The 18060-nt window shown below is 39.2% G+C and overlaps 1 protein-coding gene across 2 annotated transcripts in view; it reads left to right on the top strand.

The window, feature by feature from the left end:
* The window catches only part of LOC106084859 (protein farnesyltransferase/geranylgeranyltransferase type-1 subunit alpha), a 71363-nt gene extending 55543 nt beyond the window's left edge, over window positions 1–15820 (top strand). The window contains exons 2-4 of one of the 2 annotated variants that reach the window (XM_013248793.2): window positions 12582–12732; window positions 12796–13150; window positions 15137–15820. In XM_013248793.2, coding sequence (XP_013104247.1) covers window positions 12597–12732; window positions 12796–13150; window positions 15137–15626 — 981 coding nt within the window. In that variant the 5' untranslated portion in view covers window positions 12582–12596 and the 3' untranslated portion in view covers window positions 15627–15820. Of the gene's footprint in view, window positions 1–12545; window positions 12733–12795; window positions 13151–15136 lie in introns of both variants that reach the window. The other variant, XM_013248795.2, reaches the window with a different exon arrangement.
* Window positions 15821–18060: the final 2240 nt, after the last annotated feature.

The raw sequence follows: 18060 nt of genomic DNA, 5'->3' as shown, positions 1-18060 counted from the left end.
ATGAAAATGTTGAAAGCGTACCAGGATTGAAATAAAAAGTACTTAAGTGCTGTAATTGGTACTATTAAGTACTTTCCTTATACATAGATTTCTTTACAGATCTGAAATTTGGGATACAGACACATATCCCCAGTATGTACCGGACGACTAGAAGATTTTGTTGATATTAGTTCATTTTTATACTAAAACGTACAAAGTGGTACCCTATTTACAAACTGAACTACATCTGTGAAAATAGGGATACAATATTGTTTTGATATTTGTACATTTAGGTGCTAAAACGTACAAAATGGTAATTCATTACGGATTGAGCTAAAGATCTCAAAATTGCGATACAGTTACACCTTGACAATATTTATCGGTCGACTAGAGTTTTTTTTTTTTTTAATTCGCACATTTCGGCACAAAAACCTTCAAAATGTTCTCTCATTTTATTTCCTACACCTACAACAAAAAAAAACATTTTCTTAATTTTTTATGACCATTTAGCGAAGAAATTATTTTGACATACAATAGAACCTGCTGTCAAACAATGTAGGATTATTGCCATACATTTATTTTTTATAGAAACCATTAAATGCAACAAGACATTAAAACTGGTTCCAGAAATCTCGCTCCTAAGAATTTTTCGTTTGATTTTGGGATATAAAAAATTGGCGACTTATGACAAGCCAATTTTCTTCCAAAACATAACAGGAAAAATTGTTGTACCTGGTTTAAGTCGTCTACTTTAGCCAACCTAAACTTCATTACGATACCTTTTTCCTAACTCGGGCTAAAATTTTTCTAAGGCAGCTCTATTCCTGGGTATTTTCACCGTTAATGCGAACCTGGGCACACGTAGCAAGAGCCGTTGCCATTGTCTAGCGTTCGAAGCCATTAATACAACTTCCAAAAGACATCTGCACTGTGTAAAATTCAGCTCTGACTTTATGACAAAATGTCACCGTCGATATGTCAGTTCCTGCACCCAATAGCCACCACAATTTTCAAAAAAAAAAAAATAATAATGTATCTTTACCAATTTTGCAGTAACACGAATTTTGGCAATTTCAGATTTTGAATAAATGTGGGTTGGGTTGGATATATGGGAGCTATATACAAATCGGAACCGATTTTTCCAGTTTCAATAGGCTTCGTCTCTAGGCTAAAAAACATGCCTGTAAAAAATTTTAAGACCATCGGATGAAAACTGCGACCTGTGCTTTGTGCACAAATTACATGGGCAGACGGACATAGCTAAATCGAATCAGAAAGTGTTTCTAAATCGATCGGTATACTTATCAATGGGTTCATCTCTCTTCCTTCTGGGTGTTACAAACAAATGCACTAAGTTATAATACCCTGTACCATAGTAGTGGTGTAGGGTATAAGAGCAGGGAAATTGGGCAAATAAATAAATAAAACCAGTAAGGAAAGGTAAAAATTGGACAGAGTCGACTATACAATACCCTATACCTACTCTATAAGTGGGAGCTTTATCTAATTCTGAACCAATATTGATAGGCCTAAGTGGATGTTTTCTGGTGGGTTATTAAACAATCCGTATCAAATTTCGTGCAAATATGTTCAAATTGGGAGCTACATCGAAATCTGAACCGATTTCGACCAAAACCTCTTAGATATTATGGTAGTCGTCGAGGAAAGCGTTGTGCAAGATCGTACAATAATTACGCTTGCAGTGGCTCTAGAAGTGAAAATCGGGCGATACACATATGTGGCAGCTGTATCTAAATCTGGACCGATTTCTATGAAATGCATCTGAAAAATCGGTTAACAAATAAGCACTTTATCGCAATATCGGACGAACATATATAGGGGAGCTTTAGCTAAATCTAAACCGATCTCAAGCAAACTTCTTAGATATTGTGATAGTCGTCGAGGGAAGTTTGATCAATAAATGAGCTTGCAGTGACTCCAAGAGGGAAAATCTGCCCAGTTTGCGTTAATGGAGAATATAGTCTTCGTATGAACCTCGAGCTGTGTGAGCTGTATGACTACGATAGCAAAGTTACACGTATCAAAATACGGCGGCTGCATTGGCTAGGTCATGATATCAGAATGGATGAAGAAGCTCCAGCAAAAAAGTCTTTTGAATGCAAACAGGGAGGTACACGCAAACCGAGACCAAGTTCCACATCTTAAAACTTGGTCTCATAGATTATAGAAGGAGCGCAGAAGGTCGAGGCACTTGGAAGGCTATTCTGAGTTCGGCTATTGGAACACACGTTCTGTCATGGCCAATTAAAGTAAAGTAAAAGTAGAGTAAAACGAGTTTTCGTAAACCGATTTCTATGATTCTTAAGGAGGAAATTCCGAGACATCATTAACGCAGCAGCCGCTCGCTTTATACCAGCCGCTCGAATACCCCAAGTGCGACCCAATTTCCCGGCGCAAGCAGTGGTACTCGCAGACGAGCGTGATGAGATTCGTGCTATGGACCCCGCTAACCCCAGAATCAGCGAGCTGAATCTGGAAATAAACAAGGTAGTCAACGAACATAAGCGGAATTTGTGGGTGGAACACTTGGAGAAATGTAACTTAGGCACCGGTGTAGGCAAACTGTGGGCCACTGTTAAGTCACTCTCGAACCCCGGTCGACGGGACGACAGGACCTCAGTCACTTTTAGCGAGATAACCGTGACTGATCCGAAGAGATGCGCCAGGTTGTTCAACCGTCAATTTATTGTGCATCCCGAGAGAGAAAGGGCAAGGAGGAGAGCCATTCGCCGTATTCGTGGTCTCCGACCCGTGGCGCCAAATCTTCTAAGGCGTTGGGCCCCGACGGAATCTCTACATTGATATTGAAGAATCTGGATTCACCTGGAGTTGAGTACCTTACCACTGTCTTCAACCTGTCATTGAACACTCTTAAAGTTCCCGATGTCTGGAAAATGAACAGAGTGATCCCGCTACTGAAACCTGGGAAAGACCCGAGTTTGGGGGAGTCGTACAGACCGATCTCCCTTCTCTCACCAGTGGCAAAGACGCTTGAGGCATTACTCCTCCCGAGCCTCGTAGGAGAATTTCCATTCGCCGAGCATCAACATGGATTTCGAAGACTGCACAGCACAACAACAGCTTTGCATGCCGTCACCACACACATTTGCCGTGGCTTCAATCAACCCAGGCCATGTGATAGGACGGTCCTCGTGGCACTGGACCTTTTGAAGGCATTCGACACGGTCATGCCAAATTATTTGTGGACATCGCCAACACGTTCCTCCAGCCAGGCCTGAAACGATGGGTCGCGAATTATCTGTGTGGTCGCCAGTCGTTTGTGGAATTTAGGGATAGGAAGTCGAAACACCGTAGAGTGAAACAGGGAGTTCCCCAAGGTGGGGTGATATCTTCGGCACTGTTTAACCTCTACCTATCCTCCATTCCACCCCCTCCAGACGGCATAGAGATCGTATCATATGCGGACGATTGTACGATCGTGGCATCACGCCCCCCACCCATTGATGACATCTGCGATAGGTAGAACGTATACCTCAACTAGCTTGCCTCATATTTCGCTGCAAGAAATCTGAAGATATCCGCCACCAAATCTTCAGCCACACTGTTCACTACAAATACGCGTGAGGTGAATACTGAGCTGACTGTGATGGTCGATGGAGAAATGATTCCGACCATCAAGTGTCCCAAAATACTTGGCGTCACATTTGACAGCTCTTACACATTCTCCTCACATGCCACAGCAATCTGCAATAGAGTCAAAAGTAGAAACAAGGTCCTCAAGTCACTCGCCGGCAGCACTTGGGGTGCAGACAAAGAAACCTTGTTGACCACGTACAAAGCAATTGGCCGGTCTGTGGTAAGTTATGCAGCGCCAGTGTGGTCACGTCAACTTTGTGACACGCAGTGGAATAATATTCAGATCTGTCAGAATTCCGCCCTCCGAACTGCGACGGGCTGTCTCCTCAGTTCTCATGTGGACCACTTCCATCAGGAGACAAAGATCCTACCAGTGCGAAGACATAACTACATGCTGTCTAAGCAATACCTTTTGGGCTGTTATCGCAGAAACCATCCTAATCATCATCTTGTGGATAGATACCCACCGCCCAGAAGCCTTAAGGTAGATCTACACGATCTAGAGCGTGAGGTTCAGCGCTACAAGAGAGAACCTCTAGATCAAGCGGCATATCAAGCGGGTCTGAACAACATTCATGCAGACACGGTAGCAGACGCGGTAATTGGCTACCGGGTGAATGTAGTCCTTGGAGAACGACCGCTACCCATTGCACCCGAAGAAATCGACCTCCCCCGCAAACCAGAGCGGTTCTGGCTCAATTACGTTTCGGCAGATGCAGCCGCCTCAATTCCCACAGAGCTAGGATTGATGCCAACGTGCAAGATGTATGTCCCGATTGTAACCAGGGACCGCACGATACACGTCACCTGTTTAACTGCCCGGCCAGACCCACTCAACTCGGACCCAGATCCCTGTGGACGCACCCCATCTTAGTCGCAGAGTTCCTGGGTCTTGACACTCAACAGAATCAAGCAGACGAAAGTTAGAACACAATAAACTGCTACAACAACAACAACATGATTCGTAAGGCACGTTCAAAAAAGTCAATTAATTGACCCAATCTGTTTTATCATTTTTGCCCAAAATATGTCAAATTCATCTATTCTTGATTTTATTTTCACATAAGAAACATTTATTTAACACATTTTGTTTGCTCAAGAACAAACAAAACAGCGTTAACCATTAGATCAAAAAAAGGCTTTTATTTGCCCTACATTCGATTGCATGTAAAATTTGTGTTTCCTTGTTAGGTTGGGTTAAAGTGACACTCTGGCATCAGACTCACTTAGACGTTTTCGTCCATTGTGATACCGAGGAACAGGAGAAGGAAGATGCCTTTTAGTTTCTACCGCTAAATCAGAAAAGTTCTCAAAGAAATGAGAACCTAATGTGGACCTCCTTCGGACTACCAGTGCATGACAAACACACAGCAGTTGTTCTATAGTATCTTCTTCCTTGACGTCTTTACAGCATCGACGAAAGTCGTTACTGTTAACGCGCAGTCTGTCAGCATGTTTTCCGATAAGACAGTAACCTGTCATGACTCACACAATGACTGAGACGTCTGTTCCACCCAGTGACAACAAAGCGACAGACCACTTCAAGTCAAGATTAGGCCACATAAGTTTGGAATGCTCACAGCCCCCCTTAGTGACCATCTATCATCAGTATCCCTCTTCTTCCTTGACGTCTTCACAGCTTTGGCGAGAGTCGTTACTGTCAACGTTCAGTCTGTCAGCATGTTTTCCGATAAGACAGTAACATGTCAAGACGGACGAAATGACTGATACGTCTGTTCCACCCAGTGACAGCAAAGCGGCAGACCTCTTCAAGTCAAGATTAGGCCACATAATTTTGGAATGATCACAGACCCCCTTTGTGACCATCTATCATCCGTAGACCTTCGGGCCTGACCCTGAAAATTTGCTTACGACATGTAAGGCATAGGGGGCATTGTAGTATACAACGATCAATTTCTCGAAAAGCCAGTTCAAGTTAGTCATGTCTATGAGCACACAAAATGGCATTCGCACGCTAATTTGGCTCGGCCTTATGCTCGTCGGTGGGTATGGGATCTTGTCATTGCCCAGCTCGAAAATGCTACCAGAAAACTTTAAAGAAGTTGTTTATAAAGCGCGCAACATTAAGATAAGATGGGGACGAAATGTCAAACAAGCAGTAGGAAATAGAGGAGAAATTAGGTTTCGTAGAGCCTGTTTCATTCAGATTATAGATGTTGCAATCTGAAAAGTCTACGCCCAACCATCCAAGTCACCTAGTATTCACCAATATATCCCTGGTAACCCATACTCACTGTGGTGCCTTCATGAACCAAACATAAAAAGTTCACTTAGCACATAGCCATTAACTTCATGGCTTTATGAAGAATTAAGACCAATATCATACGAAAAGCCCACAAGAGATAACATTGAAACGCATACATGAGTGTTACTTCCGATTCCTTTTTCCAGGCTTTAAATTAAGGCTTAAATTAATAATAATTAATATTGTTCAATTTGTGATCGAAGGAAAATATATATATTTTTGAAATTGATCAATTAAAAGAGAGTCTGCTTTGAAACCACCACTGCTAACGGTTTTCTCAATTGATCGACCCAACTGGTCGTTTGGATCTCCCTGCCTTTCAGCAGGGGAGTGCAGAGTGGCAGACAAGGCAATTCGCACTTTTCAACACTTGTATAATATATCTATCTATCTATCTATATATATAAAAATGAATTTGTATTTGTTTGTTTGTTTGAATGTTTGTTTGTGGGTTTGTAAATTTGTTTGTTCCGTATAGACTCAAAAACGGCTGAACCGATTTCTTTCAAATTTTGACAGATTGTGGGGAATAATCTGGAAGGAGCAATAGGCTATATAATTTATTGATATCGGTAGGGGGCGGCCCTCCCCCTTATCCCAAAAGTACGACCCCAAAATAAAAGTGAATCGATCTGGACAATATGGGATTCAAATGAAAGGTATTCGGGAGTAGATTACGAAAATGGTCAGGAAGGAGGAAAAGGCTATTTAGTTTGTTGATATTGGAAGCGGGCGGTCCCGCCCCCGTTACCCCAAAAACACCACTTTAAATTGAAAGTGGACCGATAGAGACAATATGAGCAAACATATTGGACGTACATATAAATGTGGGACTCAAATGAAATGTATGCGGGAGTTGATTACGAATATGACATAAAAAATGATGTCATAGTATTTGCGGATCGGCCCACCTACAAAAAGCCCCCCAAATACGAAATTTACTCGATCATAGCCATATACGACTCAAATGAAAGGTATTTGAGAGCAGATTACGAATATGACATTAAACTTTGTGTCCATGAATCTAGGTGGTGCTTTACCTCCTAAAATCGCCTCCAATAGGTTATTTGACCTATTAATTTGCGTCGTTCAAATTTATGCTCAAGTGGCAGTGTGGCGTACAACCTTCATATAGACGCCCTCCACCAAACGGCTGTATACACCAGTCATGACAATATGGGGTTAAATTAAAGGTATAAGGTTGTGAACTGCGAACCAGATCTCATTATTCTGCACATATATCTAGTGGACCATCTCAACTCAAAATAGTCGATCAATTATAATAACCTAACGGGACACTGTGTGATTAATTTAATGTGTGGGGACACAAACAAATACAGGCCGCCATAGCTCCGGAATTGTGACGTTCAGCGTGATAACATGAGTTGCAAACCTTAACGTTAAGGTTGTAACCATTTTAGCTCATCGATAGACAAGACCAAATGACGTGTTACTGGACAATACTTCTTTGTTTTACATGGTTTAATAGTATCGCCACTGCACCAAATATATAGACTGACAAATTAGACTGGTAAAATATTGGGTTGCCCAAAAAGTAATTGCGGATTTTTTAAAAGAAAGTAAATGCATTTTTAATAAAACTTAACTTAATCAAATATACTTTTTTTACACTTTTTTTCTAAAGCAAGCTAAAAGTAACAGCTGATAATTGACAGAAGAAAGAATGCAATTACAGAGGCACAAGCTGTTAAAAAATTTGTCAACGCCGACTATATGAAAAATCCGCAATTACTTTTTGGGCAACCCAATAGTAAATATGGCAATTTGATTTGATTAACAAGTTAAAGCGTGCAAAGTTCGGCCGGACCGAATCTTGTATACCCTCCACCATGGATCGCATCTGTCGAGTTCTTTTCCCGGCATCTCTTCTTAGGCAAAAAATGATATAAGAAAAGATTTGCTCTGCTATTAGAGAGATATCAAGATATGGTCCGGTTTGGACCACAATTAAATTATATGTTGGAGACCTGTGTAAAATGTCAGCCAATTCGTACAACATTTCAGGCAAATCTGATAATAATTGTGACCTCTAGAGGCTCAAGAATTCAAGATCCCAGATCGGTTTATATAGCAGTTATATCGGGTTATGAACCGATTTAAACCTTATTTGAAACAGTTGTTGAAAATAAAAATAAAATACGTCATGCAAAATTTTAGCAAAATCGGATAGGAAATGCGTCCTCTAGAAGCTTAAGAAGTCAAGTCCCCAGATCTGTTTCTATGACAGCTATATCAGGTTATGAACCGATTTGAACCATACTTGGCGCAGTTGTTGGATATCATAAAAACACAGGTCGTGCAAAATTTCATTCCAATCGGATAAGAATTGCGCACTCTAGTGGCTCAAGAAGTCAAGACCCAAGATCGGTTTATATGGCAGCTATATCAGGTTATGGACCGATTTGAACCATACTTGGCACAGTTGTTGGATATCATAACAAAACACGTCGTGCAAAATTTCATTCCAATCGGATGAGAATTGCGCACTCTAGAGGCTCAAGAAGTCAAGACCAAAGATAGGTTTATATGGCAGCTATATCGGGTTATGGACCGATTTAAACCATACTTGGCACAGTTGTTGGATATCATAACAAAACACGTCGTGCAAAATTTCATTCCAATCGGGTAAGAATTGCGCCCTCTAGAGACTCAAGACCCAAGTTCGGTTTATATGGCAGCTATAACAAAACATGGACCGATATGGCCCATTTACAATACCAACCGACCTACACTAATAAGAAGTATTTGTGTAAAATTACAAGCGGCTAGCTTTATTCCTTCGAAAGTTAGCGTGCTTTCGACAGACAGACGGACGGACGGACGGATATGGCTAGATCGACATAAAATGTCGCAACGATCAAGAATATATATACTTTATGGCGTCTCAGAGGAATATTTCGAGTAGTTACAAACAGAATGACGCAATTATTAGAAAGCCTAACATAAGTCACTGTGTCAAATTTTAGCGAAATCAGACTACAAATGCGTTTTTATGGTGCAAAGACTTTAAATCGAGAAATCGGTATATATGGCATTTATATTCAAATCTGAACCGATCTGGGCCAAATTGAAGTAAGATGTCGAAGGCCCTAACACAACTCAATGTCTCATATTTCGGCGACATCGGACAATAAGTGCGCCTTTTATATGCCCAAGACTTTAAATCGAGAGATCGGTCTATATAGCAGCTATATCCAAAGTTGGACCGATTTGGGTCAAATTGAAGAAATATGTCGAAAAGCCTAACACAACTCACTGTCCAAAATTTCGGCGACATCAGACAATAAATGTGCCTTTCGGCGACATCGGACAATAAGTGCGCCTTCCATATGCCCAAGACTTTAAATCGAGAGATCGGTCTATATAGCAGCTATATCCAAAGTTGGACCGATTTGGGTCAAATTGAAGAAATATGTCGAAAAGCCTAACACAACTCACTGTCCAAAATTTCGGCGACATCAGACAATAAATGTGCCTTTAATGGGCCCAAGACCTTAAATCGAGAGATCGGTCTGTATGGCAGCTATATCCAAATCTGGAACGAACTTAGCCAAATAGAAGAAGAATGTCGATGGGCCTAACACAACTCACTGCTTTAAATTTTGGCAAAATCGGAGAATAAATGCGCCTTTTATAGGCCCAAGACTTTAAATCGAGAGATCGGTCTATATAGCAGCTATATCCAAATTTGGACCGATTTGGGTCAAATTGAAGAAATATGCCGAAAAGCCTAACACAACTCACTGTCCAAAATTTCGGCGACATCAGACAATAAATGTGCCTTTAATGGGCCCAAGACCTTAAATCGAGAGATCGGTCTGTATGGCAGCTATATCCAAATCTGGAACGAACTGAGCCAAATTGAAGAAATATGTCGATGGGCTTAATACAACAATGCCCCAAATTGCGACATTGGACAATAAATGCGCATTTTATATGTCCAAGACCTTAAATCAAGAGATCGGTCTATATGACAGCTATATCCAAATCTATCTAGACCGATGCAGGCCAAATTGAATAGGGATGTCAAATGGCCTTACACTACTCACTGTCCCAAATTTCAACAAAATCGGATAATGAATGTGGCTTTTATGGTCCTAAGACTTTAAATCGGCGGATCGGTCTATATTGGGCTATATCAAGATATACTATATCTTGATCGAGAGGTCGGTCTGTATGGCAGCTATATCCAAATCTGGAACGAACTGAGCCAAATTGAAGAAATATGTCGATGGGCTTAATACAACAATGCCCCAAATTGCGACATTGGACAATAAATGCGCATTTTATATGTCCAAGACCTTAAATCAAGAGATCGGTCTATATGACAGCTATATCCAAATCTATCTAGACCGATGCAGGCCAAATTGAATAGGGATGTCAAATGGCCTTACACTACTCACTGTCCCAAATTTCAACAAAATCGGATAATGAATGTGGCTTTTATGGTCCTAAGACTTTAAATCGGCGGATCGGTCTATATTGGGCTATATCAAGATATAGTCCGATATAGCCCATCTTCGAACTCAACCTGCTTATGGACAAAAAAACTGTTTTCAGCTCAATATCTCTATTATTAAAGACTGTAGAGTGATTTCAACAGACGGACGGACGGTCATGGATAGATCGTCTTAGATTTTTAAGACGATCAAGAATATATAACCTTTATACGGTCGGAAATAGATATTTCGATTTGTTGCAAACGGAATGCAAAGTGAATATAGCCCCATCCTTCGGTGGTGGATATAAAAATAAAACCAAAAGTTTGGATATTTAGTTAAATTTATTGAAATAAAATTTGTAGACAAATCTGGGTACTATGCTGTTGTTGTTGTAGTCACACTTGCATATGGAAGGGGGCTAGCGGTAGCAATACTTGACCAGCCTTTGGGAAGTCTGAATCGATTCGACTCGTTAAACCGACTATGTACACAAATACAAGCGTTGCACAATTGAAACAAAACATTGTTTCACGGTCACATTTTTTGTGTAAATTTTGATGGACAATCAATGGTTTCACTTTGCAATTTAAGTACGAAGTTTTTACGCGTCAATTCCTCGTACAGGCGATAGTCAGTTCGGGGTGCTCCTAAAAATTTAAACATTTGTTATTAGATTATCGAATTCGAATTTGGAAAACTTTGTGTGGCACAAAAACCACTATATAAAATACTTTTCACTTCACTGCAAAGTTAAAAACACCAAATACCTTCAAGCTTTTACGTAGAATAATGACGCAGACATCTAACTGTGCATGTTGTCATGTTGTTAGGCATTGTTGTAATGTAAAACATACATATACATAGGTATGCGTGTGTGTGTTTTTACATTTGTTCTTTTCCAAACAAGAGAAAATATGAGCAAGAATGGAAAACAAACAAGAAATAACTACAAAATGCTGAACTTCTTCCAAGTATTCATGAAACAGTTTACATGGACTTGACTTGGAAAATTCCCCCTCCAAATTTTCATAAATGCGACAATTTTCATTGTATACCTACGTAGACATATTTCAATAACAAATTTTTATAGCTATGAAAAAATTATAAATATTTTGAAAATTTTCTTTACATGTATGAAACGACGTTTCATAAATACGAGAACTGTTTTTCATAAACGATCATATTCATTAAGAATTTTCATAATATTTGTGATTGTTTGATTAATATTATAAAACTTTTTCATAATATTTATGAACGAAAAGGTTATGAAACCCGATCATTACATTTATGAAGGAAAATATCTCTCTGTGTATCAACAGGGATGTTTTTGACAGCGTTTTTATTGTGATCTGCATTTGTATTGTGTTCAGCATATATATTGTAGTCAGCAATTAAATAGGAGAAACTATTTTTTTTCGAAATTTCTAGATTGGCTCCAAGTGTAAACATGGTTTAATGAGGGAATGCCTACTGAATGAAATCAACAAGTTATTTTGTTCAAAGTCTTTATAGAAAAACGTAGCTTAAAGTAAACATATTACCAGCCTTTGGGCGACTCTTAAAAACCAAATAAAAGAACATTTCAGATTTCTAATCGTTGTTCGTAGTTGTCAGTTTTCACTGAGAGCGATAGATTATTATTATAGAAAGTTTGTCATGGTTCAATTAAGGTTAAGTCATTTGCCCAACAACAACGAAATCAACTATACAACCCTGTGGGAATGTTGGCGCAAATTCCCACTAGATTGTAAAATTTCTGGCCACTTCTTAATTGATATTCTAATTACTATTTGCATAATAATATTTAGAAGATCAAGATCAAAACTTAATGATTATAAATTAAAGCAATTAAAATATAAAAAATAACAAAATGGGGAAAAAATTATAATCCAAACAAAGCATTTGACGTTCTAGTGGGATTTGGATACAACTGTGGAGTTGGAAAATTCTTACAGCTGGACAGGTGACGTAACCTTCTTAATTGAACCATGAGTCCAATGATTTAAAAGAAAAGTCGATGACTCGATATTATAATCGATTATTCGATTTTTAAATTTTTTATCTATCGACCTTTTCACATAAAACAATCGATTAGTCGAAAATTAATTAAATTCTGTGAAAGCAGTCATTGATTAGAAAAAGTTGAAAGCCTTAAAAAAGACGTGCCGCACATATTTGATTATTTATTTGTTGAATGAACTATCTCTGACGTATGATAGTTTTGGTTTGGCTTTTTCTATCGATTTCCCCAAAAGTAATATTCCTTAAAAATGAGTGATACTTCTGATGAAGAGTGGAGTGAATCATGGATACCATACAGCCAAAGAAGTGATTGGAAAGATGTGGTACCCTTGGCGCAGGATGATGGTGAAAATCCAGTCGTAGAGATAGCTTACAGTGCAAAATGTGAGTATTAAGTTGCTTTCACATTTATGTGTCGCCTTGAATGCAAATTTATTAAATTTTTAGTTCGCGAAATCTTTGACTACTTTCGTGCTATTCTTGCCCGCCAAGAGAAATCCTCCCGTGCCTTGGAACTGACCACAGATGCTTTACGCCTAAATCCAGCCAATTATACAGTGTGGCAATATCGGCGAGATATTCTGCGTGAACTGGGAAGCGATTTAAGCGAGGAGCTGGGGTACATTGAGGATGTCATTACTGAGAATGCCAAGAATTACCAGGTTTGGCACCACCGTCGAGTTATTGTTGAAATGCTGAATGATGCCTCAAAGGAATTGGATTTGACGGAGATGGCTCTTCGCACCGACGCCAAAAACTATCATGCATGGCAACATAGGCAGTGGGCTATAAGCACCTTTAAGTAAGTTATCGTGGTGGCAGCAGTAACTACATTATCCGTATGTTTGAAAAGTGAATCTTTCTCATATAATTTAGCAAAAGGGATAAAGGTCAATCCTCTATGAACAAATACGAAAGATAAATGCAAGCATGTCTTAAGTAAGGGGTCGGTTATGGATCATTCCTCAACTAACGTTGCGTTGACAGGAGATAAAACGATGAAAAAATAAGTACAAAATTGGACATTTTTCTCGAATTCCCATTCAATATGAAAAATCTTACTTTTGCCCTCTTCCATCCTAGCAAGAAACAGATGGAGACTTCTTTTAATATATGCTCTGTTTATAGCTGAACGCTTACGGCTACAATTTTTATGAAGAGATAACGACCTCTGTTATGTTTATGTCACGATTTCGATTTCGGCGCGTTAAGTCTTAAACATTGACCACAGTCAAAAAATCGTTATTCAAACCAGCTTCGTTTAAACTAGAGATCTGTATAAGCCATCTTATAAAATTAAAAATTTCTTATAAGATATAAGGCTTCTTAGGAGGAAAAGAAAAAGTAGAACAAATCCCGACACAGGTATACAGTTAGGAATACTTATTGGGGTATACTCGCGGCTAAAGTGAATCACTCTCCTGAGAAATATGTTTTTCTTAGTCTTTTTTTCTAATCGCAAAATTTTGACTTAAATCTACAGGTTTGAAGTGAACTCTAAACAATGCTGTTGCCTCCCGGTTGGGTTGTTGTTGTTGTCACCACATTTCCATGTGGAAGTAGCGATTCTCGGAAAGCTCTTATAAGTGAACAAGCTCGTTCCAGTTCATAGGAAAGATCGCCGCGAAAAATGTATGGCCATTTGTTATTTAAAGGCGTTAATAACTCACCTTGTCATATCGAGCATCATTAGCACTCAGTATTTAAGAAAGAGGCGGTGCCGCCAGGCCCTACTGAGACTCTCCACTCGATACTGTTGATTGTTGTTGATTTAGCAGTGTGTTATACACTGAGGCGGCAGCCCTTGCCGATGAAGAACTCCATCAGGTCAATCCGGTATGTACAACCGGCTTCCAGAGGATTGATTGTCCGCGAATGCAGTTGCAGTTACTTCGTTTAGAGCATTGCACTATCCGCAACCTGTGAAGGCGTCCGGTAGCGCCGTGTGGTGCTCACAGCCAACCCGTGCCGGGGATTGGGGATAATGGGATGCTCCACATGTTCGGGATGAGATGCTCCATATACAGAGTAGCTGCAACTGCAGCTAGCTCTTGCTTAAATACTGAGTGCCTGTGATATTCGATTTGCCAAGGCGAGTTATTAGCGCCTTTAAATAACCAATGGCCATAATGTTACTGCACCGATCGGCCTTTGTACCAGACCGAGCTGGCTCACCTATGGAACTTGAAGAGGATCGCTACGTCCACATACAAATGTGGCTCCAACAACAATAAAATGTGTACGCTATTCCTCCCAAAAGGGAGTGAGTCGAGCTAATAACCATGAAAATGGATATCACCAGGCAATTTCTTTTGAGTAATCAATTAAATCCTTCAATTTCTGGTGACATTTATTCTCATGATCATCAGCTCTACCCTTTGAGAGAAAAAATGTTAACATAATTCATTGAGCAGCCGTAATAGGCAATCATAATAAACTATTTTTTGTTGTGTAGAGAGAAGGAGCATCGTTAGTTAAGATAATAACATGATGCGTTTTGTAAGCAATCGGTTGCATGTGACTCAGCTTGTGCAGATGACAATATTTTTAATTTAGTCGCATAATATTACAAACATTACACCCTAAATATAAACTTTTTTTATATTATATAAGACATGTAGTAGTCGTTAGATACTTCACTTCAGGGGGTTGAAAAACAATTTGTATATTTTGAAAAATTCTACCAAGTGCTTCATTAAATGACGCAAATCTATAAACAAATTGACTATTTAAATCTTTATTGACGTCTTGTCGTTTTTTTTTTCTATTTGTTAATCTTGTTTTTCAGTCTTTACGACGATGAGCTGGCCTTCGTTGATCGTCTCATTTCGGAAGATATACGCAACAATTCAGCATGGAATCAACGATTTTTTGTACTCAAACATTTTGGATTTACAACAGAAGTCATACAACGCGAACTTGACTATGCTTTGAATCGCATACGTATTGTTAAGAACAATGAAAGCTCCTGGAATTACCTCAAAGGTATATTGCGGCGCAGTGGCAATGGTTCATTGTCCCAATTCCCCGAAGTTATAGCATTTTGTGAAGAACTTTACGCAAATAATTCCCGATCTCCGTACCTTATTGCATTTTTAATCGATGTTTACTGTGAAAAATGTTTGCAAACCTCTGACTTGGGTGAAAAAGAGGCACTATCACGTAAAGTCTATTCGCTGTGTGATGATATGTCGAAGAAACACGACGTAATTCGTCGTAAATATTGGCAATATGTAGCCGATCAATTAAAATCGAAGCTGGACTCGAAGCAATTGTAAATAGGACATCGAAGATATAAAATTAAAGTGTTCAGAGAATGGTCTACTTAAAAAAAGTTAACTCTACTTATAAGGAACTTGTCATATTCTTTCTAAGAATTCTATGAAGTCAGATTTTTTAAGTTTGTGATCAATTCATTGTCTATTTTTAAATAAAACAAAATGATACTGCGTATGTACAGGAAACAAAAGAACCCATCTCCACAATGAGTCGTTTTTTGTCTCTATTTGCAGTGCAGATACAATTGTTTGGTCAGGTATCTATTGTATGTTGTGTGATATCTTTTGTTATCTTTGATAGCGCATCGTACACTGGTATTCTCATATGTCAACAATTGGTTATCTCAAAAATTTACTATGATTACAAATGGATTTTTGTGAGATGTTATTTATTTTGGCTTGGGCGAGTTTAGTACGACCACAGATTTTTTGTAATTGTTGCATTTACAAATTACTGATGTAATATGAACATATTTTTATTCACTTATTCTGCCAACATCTGTGAGACCTGCAAAAAGGAGGTCACATATTATTGAGCTTTAACTTGAGTCGGACATTACTTATAAAATGATGATATGTGAGAAAACTGCCCGATATTCCTTTAAAGAGAAATTGTTTGGATGGATGAAATATTTCCAATTTTTGAACGGCATAATAAATCAATCGGATCAGTACTTGGTTTTTTCATTCACCTTGGTTGTTGTTGTAGCAGTGTGTTATACACTGAGGCGGCAGCCCTGGCCGATGAGGAACTCCATAAGGTCAATCCGGTACGTACAACCGGCACCTTGGTTTTTTCATTCACTTTGGTTGTTTTCATTCACCCTTATAAAAGACTAAGTTATCAGCCCAACCAATTTCTTTCATATCAATGAGTGCTGTCCGATTCAAGTTTTAGTTCAATGATAAATGTATACGCTTTGTAGCGGAGTCCAAACGGTATACTACTTTACAACTTAAAATTATAGTCGTCAGTCAGACATTTAAATCCAATGTTATACCACAGGCACAGCTGAGGGAAGATGCCTTGTCGTTCCTAGCCTTGATCTGGTTCAAGGCTGGCCTTTATAGTGTAATAACTTGCGAATGTTCACATACAGGAGTCGGAATAAAGTCTGGAAATGCTACCATACCAATAATTGGGCCCTATAAATGCGTCTTTAGATCTTGTAAATCCACCTTGGACCAGATATTCACACTGCACCAAATCCTGAAAAAGACCCGAGAAGGACAAATCAACATCGATCAACTCTTTGTTGACTACAAAGCCGTTTTCGATACCTCTATACGTTCAAAGATATTTCAAGCCATGTCTGAGTTTGGTATCCCTGCAAAATTTATAAAACTCTGCAGGAGGAAACTTGGGGATACACGTTCCTCACTAAAAATAGGAAAGAATCTCTCCGAACCATTCAATACCAAACGAGGTTTCAGACAAGCAGACAGTCTATCGTGTGATCTCTTTAATATCCTGCTGGAGAAGATTATACGAGATACAGATGTGAATAGATATTGCACACTACTCACAAGAGAACAAATGCTACTCACCTATACCGACGACATCGATATCATAGGACACCGGTGACCGGAAGTAGTAACTGCAGCTTGTGAAAGAATCGAAAGAGAGTCAGTGAAAATGGGTCTGGCAGTAAATGAAAATAAGACGAAATGGATGGTTTCAGCTCCCAAAACGCCTTGTACAACCGATCAGATAAAGAAAATGGAGAAAGTTGGGAACCACAACTTTGAGATAGCAACTTTATCTACCTCTGCACTACCGTAAATAAAGCGAAAAATAATACTGGCAAACAGATGCTGCTTTTGATTAAGCAGACAGTTTAGAAGCAAGGCCACCTCTCGAAAAACGAAGATTACACTATACAAGACCCTGATACTACCCGTGTTGTTATATGTTGTGTTGTTCTGAGGCATGGGTACTTGTAAAGCAGATGAGGCAGTGCTTGTAGTGTTTGAGAGAAAGATTCTTCGTAAAATATATGGACCAGTTTGAGTTAATGGAGAATGTAGGTGTCGTATGAACCACGAGCTGTATGACGACGATAGCATAGTTACCCGTAACAAAATACAACGGCTGCGTTTGCTAGATCATTTTGTCAGAATGGATTAAGAAGCTACAGTGAAGAAGTCTTTTGAAGGCGATCACGATGGTACACGCAAACCGGGCGATCAAAAGCCCGATAGAAAAGTCAAGTGGTGAGAGACACCTCGAAACTTTGTGTTGGAGATTATAGAAGAAGCGCAGAAGATCGAGGCGCTTGGAACGCGATTCTACATTCGGCTATGTTGTGTCATAGCCAATGAAAGTAAAGTTAAGTATGTTCACATCAGCTAATTCAAACAAGTCCTTATGGTTTATATTATTACGGCGATAAAATTGGAAATAAGTCCACAACTTATCTGTTTGTCAGGTAAA

The sequence above is a fragment of the Stomoxys calcitrans genome, chromosome 3, assembly GCF_963082655.1.
Source record: "Stomoxys calcitrans chromosome 3, idStoCalc2.1, whole genome shotgun sequence".
Classification (NCBI taxonomy): domain Eukaryota; kingdom Metazoa; phylum Arthropoda; class Insecta; order Diptera; family Muscidae; genus Stomoxys; species Stomoxys calcitrans.
Note: the sequence above shows the minus strand (reverse complement) of the source record. Positions and strands in the feature narration are given on the sequence as shown.